Consider the following 26612-nt stretch of genomic DNA (forward strand, 5'->3'; position numbering starts at 1 on the left):
TTTCATTAAAAAAACAAAACGATTGGTTTATTAATATTGTTTGTACATAGCAAACACTGTAAGAGCAGCAGAGGACCAGAAGTTGTGGTGTGTGTCAGTGTCTGTGTTTGGTTGTGTGGATGTTTCATGTTCAGCAGCAGGGAGGGAGAGCAGGCCCCGTTTCTCCTCTTATAGTTGGCTACACTCCAGTCACATGAACGGCTCTTCACCGGCGACAAGTCGACTTGAACATTGCTCCAACTTGACATGTACTCCTCAGCAAAGGCAAAGAAAAATACATTAAAAAATCCTTCCTAGTGCCCATGCCAAATGACAAGTGATAAATTAATTTGAATATTTGGATGGTGTTCATTTCATAAAGGTAAACCATTCAGTGAGGCTTACCACACCTTTTTCAGTCTCAAAGAGCGACTGAATAACCTCCCTCCTGTACTCAACTGCCCCTTGGGTAAACAGTTTAAAAGTGCCATAGATTTTGTCCCCTCCCCCCACCCATCCCCTCCCCATTTGTTTTAAAAAAAAGTATTCCTCAATGCCTTTTGAGAGGTCTCTTTACCAGTGAGAACAACAAATGTGGCAATAGTTACTTTAACTTTACAATATTGTTTATACAAGAATTAAAGCCAATCCTATTCTTACAGTATGTACAGTCCCACCCTCTTGCCCCCAGTCCATGGGTACATAAAGACACAACAACCCTATACTCCGTAGGTCCAGTTGTCCTCTGAAATGATATAGTATTAGTTCCTCAGTTTAACTCCATGTGCCTTCAGCCGTAACTTCCTCTTCTCCGTGTCCACAGTTCTTTTTTCTTTTGCCAACAGCATGTACAGTAGTGCTTTAATTTGTAAACGTAAAAGCTGCAGAGGAGGGTCCATTCACTCTTCATCCGTACAAACCTGAAGCAGACAAGAAAGAAGCTGTAATGTAAACTTATTGGATGAGCAGAAACGTGCAGTTAAGCTATGACACTTCCATCATGAGAAGTTGTGTTTAACATGAGGTTTTAGACAGGGTTCAAGTAGAATTCAAGCTTTTAAGATACCTAATGCAATCAGATTACATATATGTCAGGAGACAACAAACAAATATGAAGATGGGATTGTTTCATTTCATTTAGGTTTACATGCTGTGTAGTACACCATATACTGTTGAAAATCAGGCATTTTTCAAGGAGTATATTCAAATCCAAGCATATGCCTTACCTCAGAAACAAAAATTAATTATTTTCCCAACTGTCAAGACTTTGTATAAGCCTTGCCTAGAAATGTATACATTAGCAGCTTCTCACCTTGACAAACGGGTGGTCTAGCAGCATGCTAGCTGTCCAGCGGCGTTTGGGTTCGCTCTCCAGACAGTGACCGAGGAAGTCCTTCCCCTCTGTGCTCAGCTTCTCCGGGATGGGGGGCTTATGGCCCATGCCCACTTTGTACATGATCTGGAAGTTGTGCTCATACTCGTGCCAGGGTCTCTGCAGGTTGGGATAAAGGTAAGAAAATGACATCATTTCCTTGTGTGTTTTTTTTGTTTTCGATTCCAGATTTTTTAACATATACTTTAAATAATTTTGCCAATAATCCCTTAACAATTAAAACAGGGAGACAAAATTTAAATTAAAAACATATTTTTCATTTCACTACATGCCTTGCAAGATTAACAAGCAATAGGGAAGCCATTTTAAATAACCCAAACATCATTTTGCTACTCTAGGAATGGAAGTCTAAAATTAAGTGTCACAGATATTGCCAGACTGAAAAGATTAATTTGTTACCAAAGTGTTATCGTGTCTTACGGGCATTTTTTAAATTTAAAATCTGCTTCATCAAATGGAGAAACTACTCGATATAAATGTGCATTAAATTTCACTGAACAGAACTGAAACATAATCACTGGATGTGGAAACCACAGCTGATCTACAATGTGTCTTTTGACAACAATACATGTATGTCAACGTGTCCTATTTACAGCATGGTGTATTTGCAGCATAGAAAGAAATCCCTGAACAAGATACAAGCTGGTGTGGCTTTACAGGATCTATGACTGAGGCGAAACACATGTTGTGCTTTTCTTTCACTCCTTACTTTTCCAGTCACCATCTCAATAAGGACGCAGCCCAAGCTCCAGATGTCCGCTGCTCGGCCATGACCTTCACCCTTTGCCCTGGTGATGACTTCAGGTGCCATGTATGCTGTTTAAGGCAGGAAATAACGAAAGATTAATAAACACTAGAATTTATGCACCAGTGAAACAATAATAAATAGACAACAAATACATAAAATGAACATTGCTGTATCCAGTAGATAAGTTACATCACAGCTACACATAAACACACATTTGTAAATCTCAGCATGTGAATGGATAGCCATTATAGAAAGGGGGGGGGAATATAATTTCTTACCTGCTGTTCCCAACGTGCTGTTCACCTCCCCTGGCATGGTGTGAGTGTTGTTCCTCAACTTGACTGAGCAGCCAAAGTCCCCCAGCTTAATCAGGCCTGATGATGTCAAAAAGATATTGGCTCCTGAAAACAATAAAAAGTGGAAAAGAAAAAGGTTAAGGAAAGTTTAATACACAAATGATATACATTTATGTCTATGTTATTCTACATATGAGTTAATAAGAATCATAATTATGCTGCACAAAGATACATTTGCCCTTGCATCACAGTCCTGGAATATATCAATAATATATCAATATTTTGGACAACGATATGGTATTTGCTGATATTACAGTCTGCTGCAACACGATTTTGAGGATAATAACAATAATAATAATAATAATAATAATAATAATAATAAATGTTATTTATAGAGCACTATTCCGAATGCTCAAAGACAGTTTGAAAATGAGTAAGCACAATTTTAAAAAAACAGCTTAAAAACACTGTCAAAAAACAGAGCTATATAACACAAAATAACTAAAATCAGTCACGCATTAAAAGCCATTCTGAATAAGTGAGTATTTGTGAGTTTTTTGAAGGTGGGCAGGTCAGAACAGTCACGGATGAGTTTTGGCAGGGACTTTCAGAGGGTGGGAGCAGCTCTTGAAAAATGCTCAGTCGATTTTATTCACTTCAAGAGGAGATGATATGGTGCCCATTTAACACAAACAGTTACATTTACATCAACTCACAAAAAGAAACAAGAGAAGTGATTTAAATACACTGTCTTTTGAAAAAGAATATATTTCTTTACTGTAATGAATTAAATGTAAATGTAAAACCATGTCTGATAATGTTTAATATTCTTTAATAAAGTTATTTGTTTGTGAAATCCTCCTTTGAGTAACTTTTAAGAGTCATATAAGTGCAAAAGTCACATGGAAAAGGTCTATTTTCATTCCAGCTCAAAAACTCACTATCACTAGTTGGGCTCTAATATAATAACAGTATGAAATTCACAGGGGACATTTTTCCGCTTTCAGAGCTTTTACTTTTTTAAAAATATACTTTTACTTGTTTATATACAATTTTTAATTAATGCCTTTACCTTTAATGAATTATTTTACTATGTGGGTATAGTACTTTTATGGAAATCCATTCTATATTTTAGATATTTCAGTGTAGATTATTACACATGAGGCTGGAGTATATACAGTAGTTAACAGAGTGTTGCCTTATATGGAATATAAAATATATGGAATATACGGAATTGTATGGACACAGTGTTCTGTTAGAATGTTCCCAATCCAGAAAGTTAACGAAAGATTCCATCAATTCACCAGTTGACACAGAGATCTCCGGACTGGGCATTAACCACAAACCTGCTGAAGTGAATACACTGACTCAAACTATCCTACAAGCGTAGAGAAAGAATATAACGATGAACAATAAGACGATGATGGCTAGAGCACACCTCCTTGCTGAAGTGGAGGCTGCGAAAAGCCTAAACAAAATGACCCCAGAGGAGAGAAGGGATGAGGTCAGAAGACGAACACATGTCGAGTTGAGAGCAATGGAGATGGAACGCAGACAAAGAGTCGCGGAGAAGACCAACAGGGACAGGGAGGAGAGAGAAAGAGTGAGGAGACAGAGAGAAAAAGTTGAGGAGGAGAAGATGAGGCTGGAGGCCAGAGAAAAGAAAGAAAGAAAGCAAGAACTTGGCCATCCGTCAACTGTGAAAGACAAAGCCGGTCCAGTGAGCCTGACCTCTGACCTCAAGTCAGCTGGGATCAAAAAACAACCTCTGCACAACAACTGGATTGAAGAAGAAAAGACCCACCACAACAACTCTGTGTATAAACTCTTTGCTGCAAAACCAGGCCCCAAGCCTGAAGGTTTGTAACCTATTCCCATCACATCCCTTCCAGTCATGTACACAGATATATTTTACCTTGTTCTTCTGTAATTAAATGTGAGTGAACTTACAAAGTATTTTCTGTTGTCTGAAGAAAAAACAAAAACACCCAAACCCAAGTGCCGTGACCATAAAGAGAAGAAGGATGAGAAACACAAACGCAATACAAAGCAGCCACGCAAGAAAGCATTCCCAGCTGAATGACTGCTGCACTGGAGGATTCGCTACTAAGAGCAATAGCATCCTGACATCCAGTTTCTAGTTCATTTCATTTCTTTGTTATTGTGATATGTTAAGCCATATTAAAATTGTGTTGCAAGTTGTTCTGATTGCTGTTTTACATAAATAGTGGTTAGGATGTGTTTTAATATATTGAGGTGACAGAAAGTCTGGAATTGTGTGGTCAAATCCCCCCCAAAAATAAACTTGAGTCACAAGAATTCACTCTTGAATACTGCAGCTGTAACAGATTTCACAGCAACCCAACCAATAGTTCACAAGTGCCAGGCAACTTCACAGTGACTTAAGAAAGTTAATGCTCTCAGCCAAGTGAAACCATCATTTGTTTTTGTTCAGTTTAAACCAAAGAGATATAGTATAATGTGTTCATTTACGTTTCTAAGCTAACCGTCTTGTGGCTGTAGCCTTATATTAAACGTACATATATATGTGATATTGCAGGACCTGAAATACCACATGCATGTGCACGTTAGTGCATGTGACATTTGAGCCGTGCACGTAATTCTCAAGTCTAATTGCACCGGTGCATGTCATTTGGCACAGACTATGCTTGCAGGGCTGCTGACTGTCATGCACTTTTCTCACACAGCATGACGAGATGTTTCAGGCGGGGAAACACAAATTCATAACAATGAAGTCGTGGTGCAAAGATAGCACACTGACAGCTCAACAGCAGCACCATGTAAACGGATGCACCTGCACTCCTGAACAATAAAAAATGCATGTAACACTGACCTTTGATATCACGGTGGACAATGCCGTGTTCATGGAGGACATTGATGGCTGTAGTGATCTGTTTACTGTAGAGCCTGATGACGTGTTCCTGCAGCCCCAGCCTGGACACCTCCTCCAGAGTGCCCTCGTCACAGTACTCCATGAAGATGTACATCTCTTCCTACAGGTGAGAGCATCAAAGTTTAAACCAAACTGCTTCAGGTGTACCCATGTGATGCCTGGACTGACGGAAGTGTGCGCCTCTTACCCGATGGAGCTCGACTCCAAAGTATCGCACCAGGTTTGGGTGTTTAATGCCTTCAAAGATTTTCAGCTCATCTGCGGTCTCCTTTATTGTTTTGTGATCGTTCGGCTGGAACCGAATCTGGTTGAAAAAAAAAAAAAAAAATGTTACCACCACCCGCAGATTTTACTATTATTTTGAAAACCACTGAATTGACCTTGCTGGAATACAAACCTCTTTCATAGCCATAAGTTCACCAGTGTCGACGTTGATGCAGGTGTAAACCTTCCCATACTGGCCCTCACCTGTTATGATACACACAAACGTTACATCACCGTACGTACGTGCGTTACAAAACAAACATGATAGCGAAAGCAGTCAGCAGATAGACACACCTATCTTGTTGCCCCTCTGCCACTTGAAGGTCACCTTCCTGAGCCCGACATGCATGACGTTGTCATAGGACTTGGGCGTGTGACACACTTGGCCGATGATGTTGCGCTGCTTCATCACAGCATAGCGCTTGTCCTCAAACTTGCGAATGGAGCGCCGGACGGCCTCCATGGGGCTTTGCCGGGCTGCTGTGTCTGAGATAGAAGTAGTTATTATTTTCATGATGGAAAAACTGTGTTTAAGTCAATCCAACGTGCCTCCTCACCAGGGTTGCAAAAAGGTTTCCAAGTTGGAAACTTTCCATGGGAATAACAGGAATTTATGGGAATTAACAGGAATAATTGTTCAATGAAAGAATTCAAACTTGATAAAGTTCTACTTACAAATAAATCTGTTGAAATGTCAGGTTTTTTTAATTGTATTATCTTACATGGATGTCTGCTTATGACACAACAAAATGTTTATATTTATGTTTGTGTATGATACAGTTCCCATAAATTCCCATAGAAAGTTTCTGATTTCAAATATTTCCAAACTTCCCCAGCCTAACTTCGCATGGAAAGTTTCTCAAAATTTACCAGAAATGTTCCACCCCTTTGTAACCCTACTCCTCACTCAACAATCTCACCTTTGGACTGGCTGATAAAGGTGCGAAGCTCCCAGCTTCGGCGTGCAGCACTGTTCGGGTCTCCCTTAGGATAGGAGGGTTCTGCAGAAATAAATCACAAGAGGGGTCAGCCAAGCAGAAAGATTAATATTCCTAACGTGGATCAAATCATGCACGACACAATGCACCCACCTTCTCTGTCCTCTGTGGGGCTGGAGTGACGGCTCAGAGATTTGAAATGCTCTGCGGCAACCGTTGACAGACGGTCATTCTCATGGAAACTGGATCCCCTGCAAGAACATGGAAGAAACTGATGCAATACTGGTTCAATCGAAAGCTTAATTCTGATAGTATGTTTCAGTCTCTGGGTGTTTCTCTTTTTATGGCCAAATTAACGCAGAGTGCAATCTCTTATGCCAAGACTGCACTTTATTTTTTTATGCCCTCAAAATGAGTATGCTCTTTATAAAATTCCATGCATTAAGTGAGTCCTTTACATTTAATTAATTGTGGAAAAAGTACAGGGCATTGCTGCCTAAAAGCATTTTAATGATATGAAACCCATTGACTTGCACAGGTAGAGAGCTTATCTTCATCTTGAGATGCTTTCGGGGTAAAATGTTCCCAGACTTGTGCCTAAAATATACATAAATGCTGTAAACTATATAAACAATTCAACCAATCCAATACAGCACAAATCTTCACTGGATGGCCAGCATTAGAGGTTCAGGAAAACTGAAGAAACTGATAAAAAACCATCTGACCTTTCAAGAGAGACAAAGATTGAGCAGTATTTCAGTTTGCCTTTTGAAACCCATTAGCAGCATGCATCAGAGTCATCAACAGCTCAAACACATTTGAAGGTTAGATCTCTAGAGTGCATGTTCTGATTTCAAAAGCACACACAAATAAGCCGAAAATCTAATGGGAGTGAATCACCAGCATCAAAGCAAGACTGATGTTAATAGCACTAAAAAGCAGAAATCATACCCCACTCTGTCATTGAGGGAGTGTGTCTTTTTTCCATTTCCACACCATGCACAACAATCACAGTCTCTTCCTTTGACCAGTAATAAGAATTGTGCGAGTCATTTGTCTGATTCTGTGACATTTGTCGGGGCTTGTACACACTTGTTAGGCTGGAAATACTGCATATTAACTTTATTCTGAGGTTTTTCCTTTAATTAAAAAGCATTGATTAATTTTCTCTTGTAGCTTACATCAAAGCCAAGCATATTATATCGATGCATCTTCTAGCACTTTATTTAAACTGTAGCAAGTCTTTATGTGATTAAAATGATCGCATCTGGACAGCCATGCTGTAAATGCAGCTTCAATGCATTAATAATCTATTTCTTCAAGTAAAATACCATTAAAGTCAAAAATAAAGGGGAAATGCCTCATTATTTAGTTGAATAAAAAGGGTTCATGTCCAAAGATCCAAACTATGAATACAAACATGAACTAAAAGTTCTCTAAAACTACAAAAGATTAATGTAAAAAGCCTGGAAGTGCTCAGTTTACAAAGAACGTCAGACTGACTTTAGTTAATTCAATGCATGTCTAAATATTAAAATCTATACTGTTTGTTAAGATGCAATCAGACATCTAAAAGCAGGAAAATCTGCAATCTTCCAATAAATTGTTCAAAATCAAATCTAAAAACATAATAAAACTCTATAAGAGCACTGTAATAAGGACAGTGTATTCTCTATTAAAAGTCAAGTGCAATTAAGAGATTTGCAAAATCTGAACATGAGGCATTTCCTCCTTCAATTTCAAGAAGCCTGATATTATATTTAAAAAAAAATAAATCAGTGGTTGTTTGTATCCGAGGCTGTGTTTTGACAGTGGTTTCTACCAGGTGACTTGGGGGCAAGGCTACCTGACGTCATTGGGGCTGCTGCTGGGTGCTTTGGTGTGGCTGTGTTCCCCCGGGCCCTGAGGGATGGGCCGAGGGCCGTTGGGGAACAGCTGGTTCCGGAGGTCGCAGGGGAGACTTCGAGAGCTGTGTGGTGAAAAAACAAACTGAGGAGCTCTGCCTTTGGGAGGTGAGGAGGCTTGACTGGGATGTGTGTCAATGTCTTTATGTGTGTGACTGGGTGGCTGGTTGAGGGACGGACAGACACGCTCACTCACTCACTCAAACACTATTCAAATTAATAAAAAAATAAAAAAGACCACTTACATACTCCACATACAAAACACGCAGAAGCTCAACAAACTACAGAGCAAAAACAGCAGTAAGCATACAAAGCAAAGGTGATGAGGCACAATGAGCCATGCAGGGAAAAGAGTTTTTAAACACAGTAGGCACACTGATTATTGCAGAAACTTCAACTGTAACCACCTACCTGAAACCTTCGGCGTTAGGGATGAACAGATTGGGGTTTGGTGGGTCACTATGGCAGCGAGGGACTTTGACAGGACGAGGACTATTCCTTGGAGCTTAAGAGAGGAGCACACAATTTTAAATTTAGTCACGCCACCCACAAAAGGACACCTTGTTTGAAGTTGAGGAGAAATCTACAAGGAACTAAAGATCACAGAAATAACATCAGTTCTGCAGTTGGAGGGCAAAGTGCACAGGAAAGCAATTGTAGTCAAGTCAACGGCAGACATTTAGTTCTGTTCAGCTCCTTATCATAATTTGCACAGAAGAGATGCAGCGATAACGATGTCCGATGAGCTGAAACTGATTTAAAAGCTGGATTGGGTATTGAAGATGATGCAACTGATCTATTGAACTGATTACTATTATATATGATTTTAATAAGTAACACAAAAAAATGTATAACTATGTATTAGTTAAATGTCGTTTTAAAACGTTAGGACAGCAAAGTCTAATTCAAGTAAGAGTGCAGTGTCTCACAAAACTCAATGATTTGGATTGTATTGAGTTGCAGATCGGATCATTTTTCAGATAAAAAATAAGGGAGATAATTATAACTTTCAAAAGAACCTTATTCTTTACTTTTTAGTGGTCGGGGGTTACGGAATTTGTGTGCAAAATAATCACTAGGATAATGACGGGGTACGTGACAATCAGGAGCTCAGGATGGTTGCCAATAAACCTTAGACTGCTGATCCCTCAGGCACATTTAAATCAGCAGTGACACACTTCAAACATCCCGTTTACAACGACATTAATCTAATGTGTCGATTCGATGAATGAGACAAAAAACTAAGGCGAGTCCTTCTTCTTAGGCGTCCAGGCAGCCTCCCACTGCAAACTCAGAGCATTTTAGGGTAAAAAAGTAATGATATGGAGTGTTACTTGCTGCTTAAACGCGACAACACTGGCGTAAAAGATAAACAATGTTGTTTCAGAGTTTATGCTCTAGTAGACTAACAGGTAAGCAAACCTCAGGTCACAGAGTTGCTTCTTTGCTATTCTGCGGGAACTGAATTGTTTTTTTTACTGCAGTCGGCCTGCTTTGTGTAACGGCCCGTCCCCTTGACACCCAGGTTATACACTCACGGCAGAATGTAAACACTGAAATAAATCCTGAACTCCAGATATGGAAGTCAGTCCGAGAATCTTACCAATGTACAGGCCAGTGACCGGGCTATGAGGTTTTCCAATCACGTGTCCAATACATTCATTCATCAACGCTTGTAAATTCTGCAGGAAGATATACATGCACATTCATAGTTAATAGATAATACATCATATTCAAAACATTTTTAGAAACAACTGAGGGAAGAAAACAGGCGGTTTTACCAGGAAGTCGTCCTCTGGTAATGCTGATATAAAGGCAGGTTCGATAGCCTGAAGAAAATCAAAACCCTGAGTTGCCCACCTGTGGGTTAAAACAACGGTTAGACAGTGTACGTTTTCAACAACATTCAGCTCATCGTCAAAACTTTAACGATCAGGTAGTTGTGGTTTTCTGAGAAGCTTGTCAGCCCATGGTGTTGTATTGAGCACGGGTCTATCTGCTGTGATTAATTATGGAATAGGTTTCAGTATCTTCATCTCTAAGAGCTTGTTCTAAGTAGCTTCTTGTGTTCTCCTCTGTAGAAACAGTAAGTAATACAGAGACAGACTTTGAAATATTTAACAAATATGAAAGCTGATTCACTCACTGTTAAATGTGTCTATTTTTGGTTGCATATTTGTCTGTTATGTCTCTAAAATGCTCCTGTTGTAATTGTTTTACTTTTTTTTCTCCCATGAAATTACCTAAAGGCTTCACTCGATTATATGAGTACAATGCTGCCATGGTAGTAAAAGCTCTTAACAGAGAGACATCTAATGTATTTCAAGGCCTTACTCTTACACACAAGACAAATATATACGGTTTTACCTTTGTAAATATACAATGGAGGAAATTAGTTGGTTTTTTTCCACACAAACAAACCAGCCAATTTATCAATTAACTCTGACTTATGGCCTTTACACAGCAGGGGGCGTGCTGAATAATCCATACAAAATACAAATCTAGTTTCATGAAGGAACTTTTCCTCTTTCTAGTATCGTTTGTATATGAACTTGCTCACAACAGTGATGGGGTACGTCACAATGTGGTGCTCAGGATGGTTGCTAAAACACCTGAGACTGCTGATCCCTCAGGCACATTTAAATCAGCATTGACACACTTCAAATATCCCATTTACAACCACAGTACCCTAATGTGACGATTAGCAGAACGAGACAAAAAATTCTACCTAAGGCGTTCAGGCCGCCTCCCACTGCAAACTCAGATAATTGCAAAGGAAAAACAAATTATATAGAGTGTCTGAGTCTGTGGATTATTTGAGTAACCAGGTCATGTTTTTTGGAAAGATACATTATTGTTGAGTTTGAGAGCTTTGAGCACCACAAGCTAAGTGCCATCTAATTCCATTGGGGAGTCACTGGAGGCCCCACAATACATTGTTATCGCGATACTTAAGTCACGATACGATATTATTGCGACCTTAAACATTTTAAATATGCTAAGTACAGTGAATATATACAGTATATTGCAATATATCATGATCAACTAGCTTTTTTGAAACTGCATATTATGCCCCCCACAAAAAATGTTTGTCAGCATCTCTTTTATCTAATAAATTAAGAGTTTTCATTGAAATTGAGCGATTTTATTATTCTAGTACCAAACACCTAAGTTACTATTTGAAATATTAATAATTTTCATAAAATATCATTAATTGGCATCTATATATTAATACAACACTGCCATATATAGTATTCCAATATTATGCTGTATCTTTTTTTTTTTTTTTTTTACTATTTCTTTCCCCTCCCCTATTACATTCAATTTGTAAAAGAGCAGACATCTCTACAGACAAAATCTCCAACACTTGCCATCTTACACCAGAACAATCTACACTGATAAACAGCACTACTCGTTAGACAAAAAAATATTTTTAATGGGGGTGAACTGTCCCTTTAACTCTCTTCGCAGCGATGCTCCAAATAGCATCCCTAAGCAACATACTCAACCCTTTAATGCTGCCTCAGGAAAACCACACTAGCTGGCAGATCCTGTTCTCAACCAGAATGAAAAAGGAGACAGGAGTGAATTAATTAGAATGAGTACACAACTGACAGAAGGCAAGGCCTTACCTGGGCTTGGTGCCCCTGCCGCTCTCACATTTGGTCAGGACATAGTTCATCCATTTGCGGGCAAAGGTTATGTAGCGTTCCCCGATCCTCTGCCTGAACTCCCCTGACATCAGGCGCACCACCTCCTTGTGGTACTGTAAAGAACAAACGGGATGATATTTAGGATTATTGCCTGAATCTGCCTCATCTGATGACATCACAATTAATTCAGTCGTTCAGTCCATTACCCATAACACCAACACATTTACAGGGTTCGTACACTTTTTCAGTGGTCAAATTCAAGCACTTTTCAAGGACTTCCAAGGTCCATTTTCAAGCTTTTCCAGTACCTTTCAACGGTTGTAAATGGCATGTTTTAGATGAGTACTTCGATACGAAAAGGGGTAATTTCACTTAACCATACCACCAGCAATGGTATTACACTTTTAACAACTAAAAGTAGTTTGCTAATCTCATAAAACATACTGGTATGGGAATCTAGGGGCTAGGAGCAAAAGTAAGCTCAGATAATTCATCAACCGGCAGCTGGTTGAACTATACACTAACCAAACTGGGAGGAAAGTCCCACAAATAGGCCTACTTCAGGACCCTCACATCCACTAGGAATTTGAAAAACTCCCTTCACTAAGAAGATACAGGGTAGTGCAACAAGAAACATCTCAGAAACAAGAAGACGCAGGCGGAGCGGTTTTCATTTCAGATAGGCTATAGGCTGTTCAGTTTATATATTTTTTTTCATTGAAAATGCGGTTATCTATAGTCAGACTGCAAGAGAAATACAGTAAGAATTTGAAGCATTTACAAGCACTTTTCAAACCTTGAAATTCAACATTAAAATTCAAGCATTTTCAAGGACTTCAAGCACCCGTACGAACCTGCATTTAGTGTAAAAGTTGGAGGAGGGGACAAGACACATCTGACAAAAAGGAAGGTGAAGTGTGTGCTTATTTGGGTAAGATTCACTGCGTGACTGTTACCTCAAAGGCAAAATTGTAGCCCTGTATCATTGCCTCCCTGTAGTACTGATGCAGAGTGGCTGACTCGGACTCCTCCACCTCTGCCTCAAACTCTGTGGTGAACATGTACTCCACTCGGTCGATGGCAGTGCTGATCTTAATGCATAGCTGTAGTGCCTCATCCTGCGGCAGGAGAGAGGAAGATGGGGGAGAAGAGGGAGTTTTATTTATATTTTCGAATAAGAAGTTTCTAGAAAAGCTGAAAAGTCACAGTGATCAGCATAAACATTTAAAACTTTACATATGACACGTGGCTCTGAATTTAACAAATGTGAAAATGTAGCGATTTTACTTTTGAGAATAACCTATAGAATCTGGCCTATTATTGGTCTCATGTGTTCTTTTTTATTTTAGACTGAGTAGTAAGTAGGACACCGACATGCACCTGTCTTTACAACAACACAAAATAAGGCTTGAGGTCAGGTTAGAAATCATCAACGTGTGGTTAAGTAAGTACCTTGAGCTCTTCTAGAGCACTCGCGATGAGAGGCTGGCTGGATGTTTGCTCTCGGCTCAGAGTGAGCACATCCTCCATCGACTGCTGAAAGGCCTTTCGCTGCGCCACCAGATGAGCTGACTGCATCACTATCAGGAGCATGTCCTCCACCTGAAAGCACATTGTAGCAGCAGGAGGCTTGTAAACACTGGATACAAAACTAATGCACTGATTGAATTAGAAAATATCACGTACCTTCATGGCTGTTAAAGTGTCAACGGTTTCCATCTGGGGGACCAGTTTGAGCATCTCTCCATCCCACTGAGCCCAATCAGAATCAGTAGTGGAGTCCCCAGCTCCGTGTTTACTCATGAGCAGGTAGGCCTCGTCTTCTGCAATTTCGTCGGGCTCTTTGGAGCAGTCTTTGCCAGCAGCGGCGTTGAGAAGCTGAAGGATGAGAGGCCGCTGATTCATCAAGCCACAGGGCACGAAAACCTGAAGCTCCTCCAAGCCCAGAATCTGAACCTTTTACATGGAAAGAGGAAGTTAAACCGGTACATAAATGACCTGTGGACAGAGAGGAAAGATCAGAAATGTTTCAAATTAAAAAACAAACAGACGCACCTTGACATAGTTTCCTTTCTTCAGTGCCTCCAGCAGGCAAGTCACCCCATTAGTGATACTGAAAACCGCAGCAACCTCCAAGTCCTGCACAGGGAATCAAACAAAGTGTGTGTGAGAACGGACAGTCCCAGTTCTATGGAGTGCAGGGAAAACAGGGTCACAGATAAACTGCAAAGTCAGGACTGTTGTGGCTTTCTATTTCAAGGGAGGGAAAATTCTTAACTGGTGCCTCTCACCTTGCGCAGCATTTTGGCAAAGCCCAGGGCCTTGGACGCTCGCTCCCTGGCCTCATGGAACAGCTCTTTAAGTGACCGACTCGTCTCGATGACTGACCGCCTTGAAGATTGAAAAGGGGCAAAAGTTTAAAACACAAAAAAACAATCAAAAAATAATTAAGTAAGCATAAAAAAACAGATAAAATCCTCCTTACCTGATCTCATCTGAAGCTGTGCTGTCATCTGCACATTCCCAGAATTCATTACCACTCTTTTGCAGGCCGGCATCGAGGAACTCTCCAGTGGATTTAAGCAGCATCCCGGCAATATCACTGCAAAGAGCAGAATAGTCCTCAGTGTCATATAAATCTTTAGTAACACTCTTAACCCTCCTGTTACGTTGTGGGTCAAACTGAGCCATTTCAATGTTTAAAAAAAAAAAAAAATCGAAAAAAAAATCAATGTCATGTAAAACCATTGTATTTTATATGTAGGTCTTTTCAATGTATATATATAAAAAAAGTTTTAAACATGAATGATTTATGAAAAATGAGTGAATTATCCTCATTGAACCATGATCTGCAAGAGGTAAAGAACAACACTGTACTAAATATTATAATACCTACATTTTTGTTATTAATGAAATACAAACAATGTTTATTGGGATATTTTAGTTTCTGACACTTTTGGATAATTAAACATGCCCTGGGTCAAAGTGACCCACGAACATTATTGCTTATCGCTTATTAACAGGAGGGTTAAAGGACATTTTTTAGATCTATCGTGAAAAAAAGGTCTGGTGTCCATGAACACTAAAACAGGTTTTCCTGCTGTAATCATATATCCTTAACTTCAAAAAGCAGAAAGCTATTCTTTATATTAAATAAACGCAAAAACAACATTTATTTCAGTTTGGTTTGCAAGCAAGTTACGGACCAAAAAAGCTTCCCGGACTGGGCTTCCCCTCCACGGATGTAAGGAGTGATGACCTTGGTGAAGTGCCACTCCTCCTCTAGCAGGTTCTTTAGGCTGTGAGAGGCCTGAGGCAGCTGCTGCAACATCTGGATCCAGCTGTGCATGTAGTCAAAGTAGACCTACAACAAACAGGGACGGATGTGAGATGTAACCACATCTTACTTTTCGATAATGCAGCCTACATCTACAATGACGCATTTGAGCTCTGTGACTTCACATAAAGGAAGTAGAGAGGTTGGGAGTCTTACCACGAGCATCTTGTGAAGGTCCTCTTCGAACTCATCAATATTGGCATTTGTCTGCAAGCCCTGAGCATCAGTCACCACGCCACGCAGCATGAACTGATAATACTGCTTCATCAGAAGACCACCTTTAAGAACCTCTTTACACTCACGCACCAACTGCAGAGCACAAACAACACATGGAAAAGCATTAAGATGAGCAAAAACCTTTAAACCCCTAACCCTCTCTTGGTTGGTTTGAAAAGCATCTTTAAAAAAGAAGCCAAAATGACACCATTTATCATGGCCAGAAACTGTAAAAACAGAAATTATAGTAGGATTATTACATTTTACAACAGTGTTTGGAATGATTCATGTGTCACAAACACTTTGTCAGAAAATGTAAACCAAATCTAAGTATCTAAAATAGTCATTTTTCATCAAAAACCACTAATCTACAAATGTATTTATGAATGCTCCAGAAATAAACCATTTGCAAAAACATTTTGGCTTCTCTGTGCAACTAGATAGTCATGAATGACTCAGCTGAGACAAACAGATGCGTAATAAAACAATTAGCAAAACTTTGCTCTGTACAAACAGCCTGCAGCTCCCTACAGAAGCGAGGACAAGAGAGGTCGGAAGTAGAACTTGTAAAACTTTAATAAGTTCAATATGTTCAGCATGCTGAGCCCCCTTTTCCAATATAAGTAACACCAGGGAATGTTGCATATAAAGATATCATTTTAATGTGTAAAATAAATTGTTTAAGAAATTCAACTTTTCCATTCTAGCTACTCTTAGCCTGTGCTATTCCCATAGTGCAGGATAGATATTGCAGTGAAAAAAAGTCAGTAAGTGAGTAAGAAATGTTCACACGCCCTGAAACTTCTCGGGCTTCTGAGGTTCAAACATATGTGCAAGTCACTCTGATCATGTTTGGAATGGGACACTAATCACACACTGAATGCAACATGAAACTTGATTACACATGCAGTACTGTATGCACTGCATGGCCCAAACATAACCTCTGTGCTCTTGATGAAGCTTTTAGAGGGTTCAGAGGGTTAAGACAAAATTAGAATAGCCTTCTATAAGACAACCAAAGATCCAATCAAACAGAGACACATGTGCTACTGGTTCTAACAAGAGTACATGTGTTTGCAGGCCATGCCATATGACTGGTCTCTTTAATTTGAACAAAATAAGCATGCAGTGGAACTAAGATACACGTTTGTTTGACACGTTCGGCATGATTCTAAACTAAATTCTAATGCTGTATTGAGAGTGTTTCAACAGCTGCTTGCCTGTTTGATACTGAGCAGTGAGGGCTCTCCAGCAGGCCTCTGTTCAAGTCGCAGTTTAAGGCATTCGTGAATGACGTTGAGAAGGACTCTGCAAAGCACGAGGAACGCTGGCCGGAAGGATGGGAGGTCCATGTCCAGCAAATCCTCCCAGGAAACCTGGTCTGCCCCGAGCTCTGGATGAGCCGGACCACTGCAGGACACGTGGCGCGACAGCTCTGGCAGGTAATCACTGTACATCATGGGGTCTGGGAAGTCTGCAAACTGCGGGCGAAAGATCCAGTATAGTTAATTCAGCGTGCCTTATAGAGCTCTATGGCTGCTATATCAACAGAGTTTGCAACATGATAAAATTCTCAAAAATCTGTTTGCGGAGCAGTTCACATTACCAAAAAACATTGACTCGCTCCAGATTTATGCAAAAAAGATAATCACAAATCAGCACACCAAGTCGTGTTCACACTCCTCGTTGTCCCTTTTCAGGTGGAGGTCAGTGTCTGAGCCTCTTTAAGTGCTCCATTAAATGGTCAGAGCTCACCATTTCCAGCACCCAAAAGAGCTGATTATGCATTGCAACAAACTCAATAACAACCCTCTCCTCTTTATTGCTCGTTTTTTCTTTTACTCTCGTGTTTACTGATCGTCTGTTGTTTTGCCCTGGCTTCTTGTAAGTTCCAAATGTTTCCTCAAGTGCCTAATAAAATTACCAACATTTGCACTGCAAACATTACAATTAGCTGTTTGCTGTCTGGAGTTGCTGTAAAGTGGAGAGCAAAATCAGTTAGACATGATGGCTTTGAAACAGTGCACCATATTATTATTATTATTATAACTGGAATATGACACCATTATATTTTTTACATAAATTAACACGTAACGTAGGATCACATCTCACTGCATTTCACCACACATTGCTGCATGTGATAAATGAACCTCTGAATTCTTGAAGACAGTTCAGGAGCTAATATGACTTACTTCTACAGAATTCCCTTTTCTTACAAATATAGTAAAGAATTCTGCATCGAGTTCGACTGTTACGTAGGGATGCTCGATATAGATTAAGTTGATAAATTATTGGCTGATAATGATAATGTATACTGTGTGTTATCTTCTAATTTGACTTAGCATAGCTGACCCTTTTCCATTTCTTTATCAGTCTAGTAATAGTAATAATGGTCTAATTCAATATATTGATCTTATCATTACGTCAAAGAATCTAATTTGAATTCTCAGACAAAATTCTCTATAAAAGCCAAAGTATGTGTATGAAACTTTTTTTTAGACCAGTTTAGTTGATTTTTTTTGGCTTTTTAACAAAAAAAAAAAAGAATTAACTTTTGAAGAGTCAGAACTGTTTTTGCTGTGTAAACAATAGTGATCAGTTAGGTCAGTTAGATATGGTTTGGTGAGAGTTATGGAATATACATATGTATATATAATTTATATAATATTTTCATTCATTGACATATAATTCAGAGCGATGAAAACCCTTGAAAATCTTAAAGACTCCCTTAAAGCAATAAACTCCCCAGATTGTTTAATGTGTGTGTGCGCAAGAAGTTTACTCTTTACAGTGCACCAGTTATGTATTAAAAAAAAAGAAAGACACAATGCCGTTAAAGAAACGACAGCCTCACCTCCAGTGCAGGAGTGTGGCGGAGCAGCGCTGCTCTGGACCTCTGAAGAGATCGGTCCATCAGTTTGTGCAGTCTGAGGATCAGTTTACGCAGTCCCATCTGTTTCAGAGCTTTATCCACAAACGGTCTGTAGATGGCTGTGGGGCAGAATACTCCTCCTCTCGCAAACGCTTCTGCACTTCCTGCAGCAGCAGTCGGGAGAAACTCCTCTTCTGACAACAATCGAGAAAATTTAGGAGTCAGGGTGGGAGACAACTCTCCCTCTGCTACATGTCCCAATACCCCCTCCTCCTCCTCCTCCACCTCAACATCCCTTTCCTCTCCATCGCTTTCAGCTGTAAAAGTGGCGGTTGAGTCATTCTCCTCATCATCCTCATTCTCCTCTTCTTCATTGCCACGGGAGCAGCGAGGTGAAGGGATCTCAAAGACAGGCCACCCGATACGGGATAGATCATGAAGGCCAAGAACAGTGGCCATAACACGCAGCTTCTGGTTGAGGTCCTGGGTGATATTGAGCCACAGACAGAGCGCCTGCACCCTGCCCTGGAAGTCCCGTGCTGCATACTTTTCATAGTCTTTCTGCAGGGCTTGCAAAGAGGGGTACAAAGCTTCCACAGACTCCAGCAACTCAATAACACGCTTAACCTGCTCAAATGCAAGCCGCTGGCGCTGAAGGTGCTCCCTGCAATCAGCGCCAGAGCCCAGAGGCTCTGCTGCATTCATCGTTGGCGAGGGGAAGGCGCTAAAGCCCCAGGGATCTACTCCACAGTGGTTGGTCTCTGCTACAGCAGGCTCCCTTTCCTCTCCGCAGACTAGATCGGGGACACTCCGATAGTCCTCCTCGGTTGTTTGTGACCCTAAACAGTGGGCCCCTCTCAGGCTGGCATAGTTGACCTTAAAGTGCAGCACCTCGTTGATGATGTCGGGGATGGCCTGTCGGGCAGTGAAAAGAAAAAGGTCTTGGTCGCCGGTGGAGCGCCGTGCATGCCAAGCCTGCAGCTCCAACCAAATGACCTCATTGTTGTGACCCATGAAGGCCATGTTCTCCAGGCCTCTCTGCTCCTTCTCCTTCCTCTTGGAGGACATAGATGTGAGCTTGAGCAGCAGCCGCAGAGTTTCAAAGAACTTGAGACGGTCCGCGGGACAGTCTGTCCTGGAGGTCTGGCGGTGGGTCCGCAGGGGCATAGACACAGGAAGTTTGCAACTGCTGCAGCCCAAACTCAAGTAATGCTTCCTGGGATCCATGCTGAGGGCACCGAAAGGCATAAAGGGGCTATCAAAAGCTTTCTTGTGGTCTCTCTCTGTGGAGCGCAGGGTGGCCCTCTGCTTCTTGCCCTGCTTGTAGCTGTGCTCCTCAGGGGGCTCCGCTGGCCTGGGACTCTCTCTCAGGACCGATGGGGCAGAATCCACTGAAATATACACAGAAAATACACATTTCACATATTCAATTGAATGTGGGCTGCAAAAGGTTTGCAATTAATTGCATTCTGTTTGTATTCCCTTTTTCACAGCATCCCAACTTTTGGAATTGGAATCTGGGTTGTAAAGAAAAGTAAAACAAAATAATTTCTATATATACACTTCAGTAGTAGGGATGCAGAATTTATTGAAATTTTATCAAAAATATGATATGGAGTAGTTCAATATCCAAATAAAGGTAAGGCTGGGTATTTGTGAAAGGCAAAATATATGTCAAAATACCATTCTGACTGTTGAGCAAATCCCCCCCCCCCCCCCCCCCCAAAAAAAAATAAAATAATAATCCTAATAATAAAAATAACACCAAGTTCATTTAAATATTTTTTTCAAAGAAAATGAGAATATCAATGCAAAACTTATCATACCCTCCAAAATCATGAATCCTATCCCAATACAACTCAAAATAAATGTAATTAGATATTTTTTCCAAATAGTGCAGCCCTATTCAGTCAAATAGTTTATCTACAGTTTATTTACTCACACTTGTTGGGAGATCGACCAGCACTCCTCCCCTGGGAGTTTCGTTGATGTTTGCCAGACATGCGTTTCATCTGGCGGGAGGTATAAGGAGGTGATGTGCCATACAAAGGTTCCTCTTCCTCACTCGGAGAGTCCCAGGATTCATCCATCTCAGAGTTCTGTTGGGATGCATCTTCCACTGGCTTGGCCTGCCTGTCAACATTAAATGACATCGTGGCAAAAGCAAACGGGACAAACTATCACCACGAGTTATCTTTGCACCTTTACTATAAGCATCATTTCCTGAAGGTGATGTTAACAACGAGACAATAACATAACGGAACTTTTTCAATCATTGCAAAAAGAAACCAAATAAATGTGTGCGCAAGGTCAAACGGTGCTGGCTTGTTTGTACCCATAACAGTGTGTGCTGCAAATCTCCTCTAATGCCACGGCAAACAGGTTGCTAAACTGCAACTAGACTGAATGTCTGCTGCTACCTACAGAAGACTGACGAGTTGTCTGTCCCTTGGAGCCTGACTGGCTGCCTCCCAAATTTACAGCAGCAATGCTCAGTGCACGACCACAGCCGTCCAGACGCAGGATAATAAGCTGTGGGTTCTCTGCTGGCACCCTCTCTTGGTCTAGGTAAACATAATGGCTCAACCAGAGAGGGAGAAATAGTAACCCTCATTAACTCTGTCTGCAAAGTCATCAACCACTGCACAAGTCAAGATCTCATGGAGCACTGGGACTCACTCACCCAAACTATGTAGAAGTTGTTTGACCGTATGCAAACCCGGTGCTTATGCAAAACACCATGTCACTTTTGTGTGTTTATAGTAAATCTAGTGCAGCAATGAAGTTGTGAAAATCATGATTGCTTAACAACATTCTTTCTGCAAATTCCGGACAATGAGAGGTTACCGGAATATGATGCATCTAGTTCTGCAGAAAGGAAACACTATAATCACTTGAAACACTTCCTTCTGGGAAAAAAGGAAAAGAAAAAAACGAAAAAGACATCAGAAAGTGCAAGCAGCGTGCCTTTCCAGATTACAATGTCAGAGCTTTGTTCCCTAATGCCTTTCTGAGGGGTTTTTAACAGGATTAGAAAGAAAGGTTGGAAGGTCTGACCCTGCCAGAAAAAACAAAAACGAGAAAGAAAGAGGAGGGGCATGAAAATGGTGATCTATATGCTGGACGCCATGTGTCCCTCCATCGATCATCTGACTGAAAGGCATTCCCCAACACGCGCCTGTTTGCATAGACAAGGTTGAAAGGGACACACGCTCGCTGGGGGAGTCTGTGTGAGTGTTAAGGGAGGGGGGACTACTCTGGAAATCACTTGCTTAAGCTTTTCAAGAAGCAACATAGAGAGAGAGACTCCTGACTTCTATTGCCCATCTGCCCCGCTGAATCTGTCTCTGTGCACACACACACAGAGTCCCCTGGGAGCAGCTGTGGAGATATATGCGAGGAAGACAGACACCTGCTGCAAATCCTGTTGCTTCAAATGCAATAAGATTTCGGATGCAATAAACAAGATATACTGCAAGAATAATGTCAACAGCACAACCATGTTGACCGTGACTGGGTCTTGAAATGACAGAATACCACTTGCGTTGAAGAACACTAGTGCCTTTATGAGTGTATTGTACGGGAAACTGTGAAGGGGCTTGTTCTGCAGAAGCAGGACACAACAGTGATCTTTTCAGTATGCAGGCACAAAAAGGCACAGTAAGCAATCGTGTGTGTTGCAATTAGGCATTTAGCACAAAAACAACAGAAGAACTGCTGTGCTTTTGCAATGCAAAAATCCAGACAGGTATCAGAGAGCAGGTTACAGAGAAAGCAGATTCCATCAACCTCCTACTGCGTCAGTCACAAGTATGATCAGATTGTGCGCACAACTGTAAACATCTCGAAGCGTGCACCGGCATCTGAGGACAGAAATAGCCCATGCATGTGAGAGGGAATGGGACCAAGTTTAAAAAAGACACTTCTCTACGCAGAACAGCATGACTAAATCACTCGGGAATGACAGCGGAACCAATGACGCCATCACTGTCGGTTGTTTGTTTGGTTGCCATGAGACACTTCAAGCACAGATTGTGCTGCTGCAGTAAAGGCTGCACAAATTCCTCTTGTGAATTCTTTGCTTTTTTCCCTCAAACCTACTTGCAAGCTGCACAGAGAAAGTTACAGGCCTGTATGCCCTGCAGTTAACCATAGCAGCACTATGGTCCTCAAGCTGTCCCTGCCTGGCTGCCACTAGTAAATTATCACTGCAGATGGTGTCTGGCTGGTCTCAATGGCTCATCTGATGGCTCATTGGGGCTCCAATAAAGGCCAGTGGAATGCTTGAGCCCCTAGGCAGAAACACTGAGTGCATAATAAACAGCACAAAATCGAGAGTCTTTTCTGTATAGCGACTGAAGCAGTGATACCAAGGGCTGCCAGAGTCAGGGGGGCCTGACCTTTGACACCAACCATCCACACTATTGTACCAGGAAGGGGCACTCTATTGTATAGTAGTGACACGTGGCCCGTGAGGCCCACAGCTGAATAGCACACAGCTGGTTAGTGAGCACACTTGCTCACAATGGCCAAACTAAAGGGGATTTTTTTCAGAGAGAGGAAAAGGAGGAGAAGGAGGCCGGGGTTTTGTAAGAGCACACCCTCCACCAATTAGGTCATGCTGGCATGACTGATGCTCGGTAGGCTAAATCCAGAGTTTGATTACCCCCCACTGTAAAAAAAGGATGTGTCTGCTGGCTATTAATATCAGCCCAGAGTGAACTGGTAAGGCAACAAGAATATAAAACCTATTCATGCACAATACCTAAATCTCAATTGAAAGTATGCAGTGTGTATCTCTGAACACTGCTGTCTGTTCCTGATAAACAGGCAGAGCTGATGCAGCGATCAGAATTTGCGCCATAGGCTGACAGAGTTCAGAAACAATAAACACGACATACTTGACCCCACCCTACTCTGGAACAGTGTGTCATTGCCAGGAGTGGACCTCCCAACCTCTCTGTGCAGAGCGTACTGTGCAAGCACAACAGAGCAGTTTGCTTCTGCAAGACATGATACTATATGTAAACATCCAACTTAACTGAGAAGCAGAAAGTCTGTGCATTTCTAAAACACTGCTGCGCTTGCTATCTGGCCTTCATGCTCTGTCCAAGAAAAGACATTAACCTTACTGTACCAGCGGAAGCTCATTCCATTAAACACAGCAAGTCACATGATTTAGATGTATCTAAATGTAGACACTGATTGCAGACTGCGGGTGGCAGCATGAAGTAAATGGTGTAATAACATGTTTTTCACCTTATGCCTGTTGCATCATAAATGCAGTGCAAGCAGCAGTCTACTCCAACTATGAAATTTAATCTGAGACTGTAGAGTCATAAGCAACACCTTTATTACCTTTGTTTCGGTTTCTTGCAGCTGTGCACGCATAAATGTCAAGTAAAACAGATGGGCACAGTGCTATTCTGCAGAAGAAAACAATCTATCCATACTCGCTTCTCTATCGAGATGATGTTACTCCTGCATTATATTAGTAACATCACTTGCCATAGTTTCAGCGGTTACAAAGATCTAATTGTTGCAAAGGAAATGACAGATTTGAGTGACAGAATGTGAGAGTGGCACCAATTTCTCTAAAGCAGGTGTGGGCAGAGACAGGATGCAGATAGGAAACGCTAGAGGACGGTCCATCTGCATTCTACAGCCTGTGCTCCTGGCAAATGCAGGCATTAATGAGTTCTTCCCATGAGCGTCTCCGGGACTCCACTGCGCACTGTTCACCACATCCTGAAATCTCTGGAATGCTTGTGAGCCACAATGTCTTCAGACTGACTTTGAGAACAAGACATTATTGACAAAGGACCTCTGTACTTGCAAATGATAACCCTCAATTGCCAAGCAAGCACATAACTCATCCTTCTCAGAATAGTTGTTAGTTTGAACCAAAATCGCATTCATTGTTACACTCATCGAGGTGGATTGAAGGATCTGCCAGTTACAAGGACAAAAGACAATCAACTCTTGCATGTTGTGAGGCCTGTTATTTCAGTCTGAAGTTTAAAACGTATTACAGAGCTATGCAGTCTGAACACAACACAGGTTGAACTACTGGGTTGTTCCTGCAAACTATGCAGTTTCTGCCATGTAACCTCTATTGTTTGCAGTGGTCCAAGTGTTGCATGTTTCTAACACCAGTATTACTGATATTCTCAGGCAGATCTACATTTAGGCTAACTGACACAGTGTATGCTAACAAGTAAAACACTACCAGAGCTGCAAAAATTAGCCTAGTTGACTAAATGACTGAAATTAAAATTGCAGAACATGCCGTTTTCAACCTCTTATATATGGAGATTTTCTGCTTTTCTCTGTTTAAGAAAGTCTTAAATTGAATATATTTAGGTTTTGGACTGACAAAACACTGCAGAAATTGGGATGAATCATTTCCACTATTCCTGACATTTTATAGACCACACAAGTAATCCAATAAACCAGAAAAAAATCGACATATTAATCAATAATGCCAGTCATTTCTAGTTGCAGCTCTACTGCCACGGCTTTAACTCTCCAGAGCAGACCTTTTACCCCAAACGTTGTGCACACACTTAACATGAAACCGGAGAAAAACACGAGAATGAATATTTGTCATCATGCCAGATTCTGACACGTTTCCAGCAATAGCATGACACAGTATTTTTCTTTATGCAACAATGCCTGACAGCAAATACTTTAGCTGGACCATTATTGCACAATCATGCAAGCTGTTTGTGCGTCCACTTCTAACTGAGTGGCCACAAAGGTGCAAGGGAATAACAACTGGCTGGTACTCGATAATTACTGAAATAGTCCACACAAAAAACAAGCTATTTGCTAAAAACCAGGATTATAGAAGACGACAGAGATGATCCAATGCCTTTTAGGCCACTCTCTCTGCAAATAGTCGGCTGCATGTTGAGGAGAAGGGAAGACATAACAGCAGATTCCTGAGGGTCTGTCGCCAGCGGTCAGGGGCAAACACTGCGGCATCTCGATAAGGAGATGCGCACATATGACAAAAACATCCTATGACTGTCTGTTTGTATGCATTCCCCCGGGAGATTGCAGTAATGTGTCGTTCAGTAACCTTGTCATCTGAGCGCTAATAATACACACAGTATGATGAAACATTTCAGCTGCATATAAGTTACATCTGCAACAGATTGTCAACAAAGTTATATAGCAAATGCACGACAATTAAGCAATAACATATGCATTAAATGCATGCTGTGCACAAAAAGAGCCCATATCATGATTCAGCAGTGCAGTGCGAGACAACAACACGAGCGCCAAGTCTAGCTAGATGATTAACAATAACAGTGGAGCAACATGCTAGCTAAAGCCTGCGAAGTTTGTGCCTCGGTGTTATAATGAAATGCATGCTCTGGCAAACTCAAATAAACAAAAACACACGTTCAAGTCCACCTTACGAGCCCACATTGCATAACATATCTAGCTTCAGCTCGGTCAGTCTCTGTTAGTGAACTTGCGGGTGAACAATAAAGTGACAAGCGACAGCTAATAGTAAATGTTAGCTAGCTTGTTCCCTGACATGTTGCACTGTTACATCGGTTCATAAATGTTCGTAATGTTACCTTATCATTTGGCGAGCATTTTTGCCTTTCTCTCTAGCAACCGAGAATCAGACGAGAAGATAATATCTGCAGCAAAGTACGCCTGAAAATATTGCTCCAAAAAAGTTTGCAACTCCAGTGTTGCAAATGCATTAACTGCACGCGTACCACTATTTGACAGGAAGTCGATTTCTAAGAGATGCGCAAGCGCTACCATAGAGCCGACTGCAGTGTCACGTTCAGCTCCCTATTTGGCAAGTGCGAGGTCCAAATGGTGTAGTGTCTGATGAACAGATTCGCATACCTGCTGGGCTTGTTACGATCCGGAGGCTCCATAGCAAAGCAGTGGCTTCTTGTTCCTAGCCGTGCATGGACTAAACCATGTCTAAGCGATATCAGACAGACTTTGCACCGTTAAATCTTTGCAAGAGAGGCGGGTTTGTGTCTCTTTAAAGCACTTTCTATCCGCCGGCACAGTTGACTCTCGCTTGTGCGTATGCCGTCGCCATCTTTCCAACGTTCATTGA

At 41.2% G+C, this 26612-nt stretch overlaps 2 protein-coding genes across 4 annotated transcripts; one reads left to right on the forward strand and one right to left on the reverse strand.

The window, feature by feature from the left end:
* On the reverse strand, nucleotides 1-26612 carry map3k4 (mitogen-activated protein kinase kinase kinase 4). Of its 3 annotated transcripts, none has more exons than XM_059359361.1 (27): nucleotides 26390-26612; nucleotides 20457-20647; nucleotides 18497-19905; nucleotides 16863-17123; nucleotides 15583-15735; nucleotides 15296-15453; nucleotides 14575-14691; nucleotides 14381-14480; nucleotides 14145-14228; nucleotides 13776-14045; nucleotides 13542-13691; nucleotides 13046-13207; nucleotides 12069-12202; nucleotides 10218-10296; nucleotides 10040-10118; nucleotides 8848-8941; nucleotides 8379-8501; nucleotides 6686-6783; nucleotides 6515-6595; nucleotides 5889-6080; nucleotides 5728-5798; nucleotides 5518-5634; nucleotides 5271-5430; nucleotides 2399-2521; nucleotides 2082-2188; nucleotides 1292-1471; nucleotides 1-899 (listed from the first exon to the last, which is right to left on the reverse strand). In XM_059359361.1, exons 1-27 carry the CDS (start codon nucleotides 26419-26421, stop codon nucleotides 879-881), a joined length of 4746 nt encoding a protein of 1581 aa, XP_059215344.1. In that variant the 5' UTR covers nucleotides 26422-26612; the 3' UTR covers nucleotides 1-878. The 3 variants fall into 3 exon arrangements, with proteins under 3 accessions (XP_059215344.1, XP_059215345.1, XP_059215346.1); XM_059359362.1 differs by lacking the exon at nucleotides 26390-26612 and adding an exon at nucleotides 26107-26370; XM_059359363.1 differs by lacking the exon at nucleotides 8379-8501.
* LOC131993447 (caldesmon-like) lies at nucleotides 3291-4601 on the forward strand. The gene is made up of 2 exons (XM_059359364.1): nucleotides 3291-4275; nucleotides 4390-4601. Exons 1-2 carry the CDS (start codon nucleotides 3822-3824, stop codon nucleotides 4497-4499), a joined length of 564 nt encoding a protein of 187 aa, XP_059215347.1. The 5' UTR covers nucleotides 3291-3821; the 3' UTR covers nucleotides 4500-4601.

This window comes from Centropristis striata, chromosome 20 (genome assembly GCF_030273125.1).
Source record: "Centropristis striata isolate RG_2023a ecotype Rhode Island chromosome 20, C.striata_1.0, whole genome shotgun sequence".
Lineage (NCBI taxonomy): Eukaryota > Metazoa > Chordata > Actinopteri > Perciformes > Serranidae > Centropristis > Centropristis striata.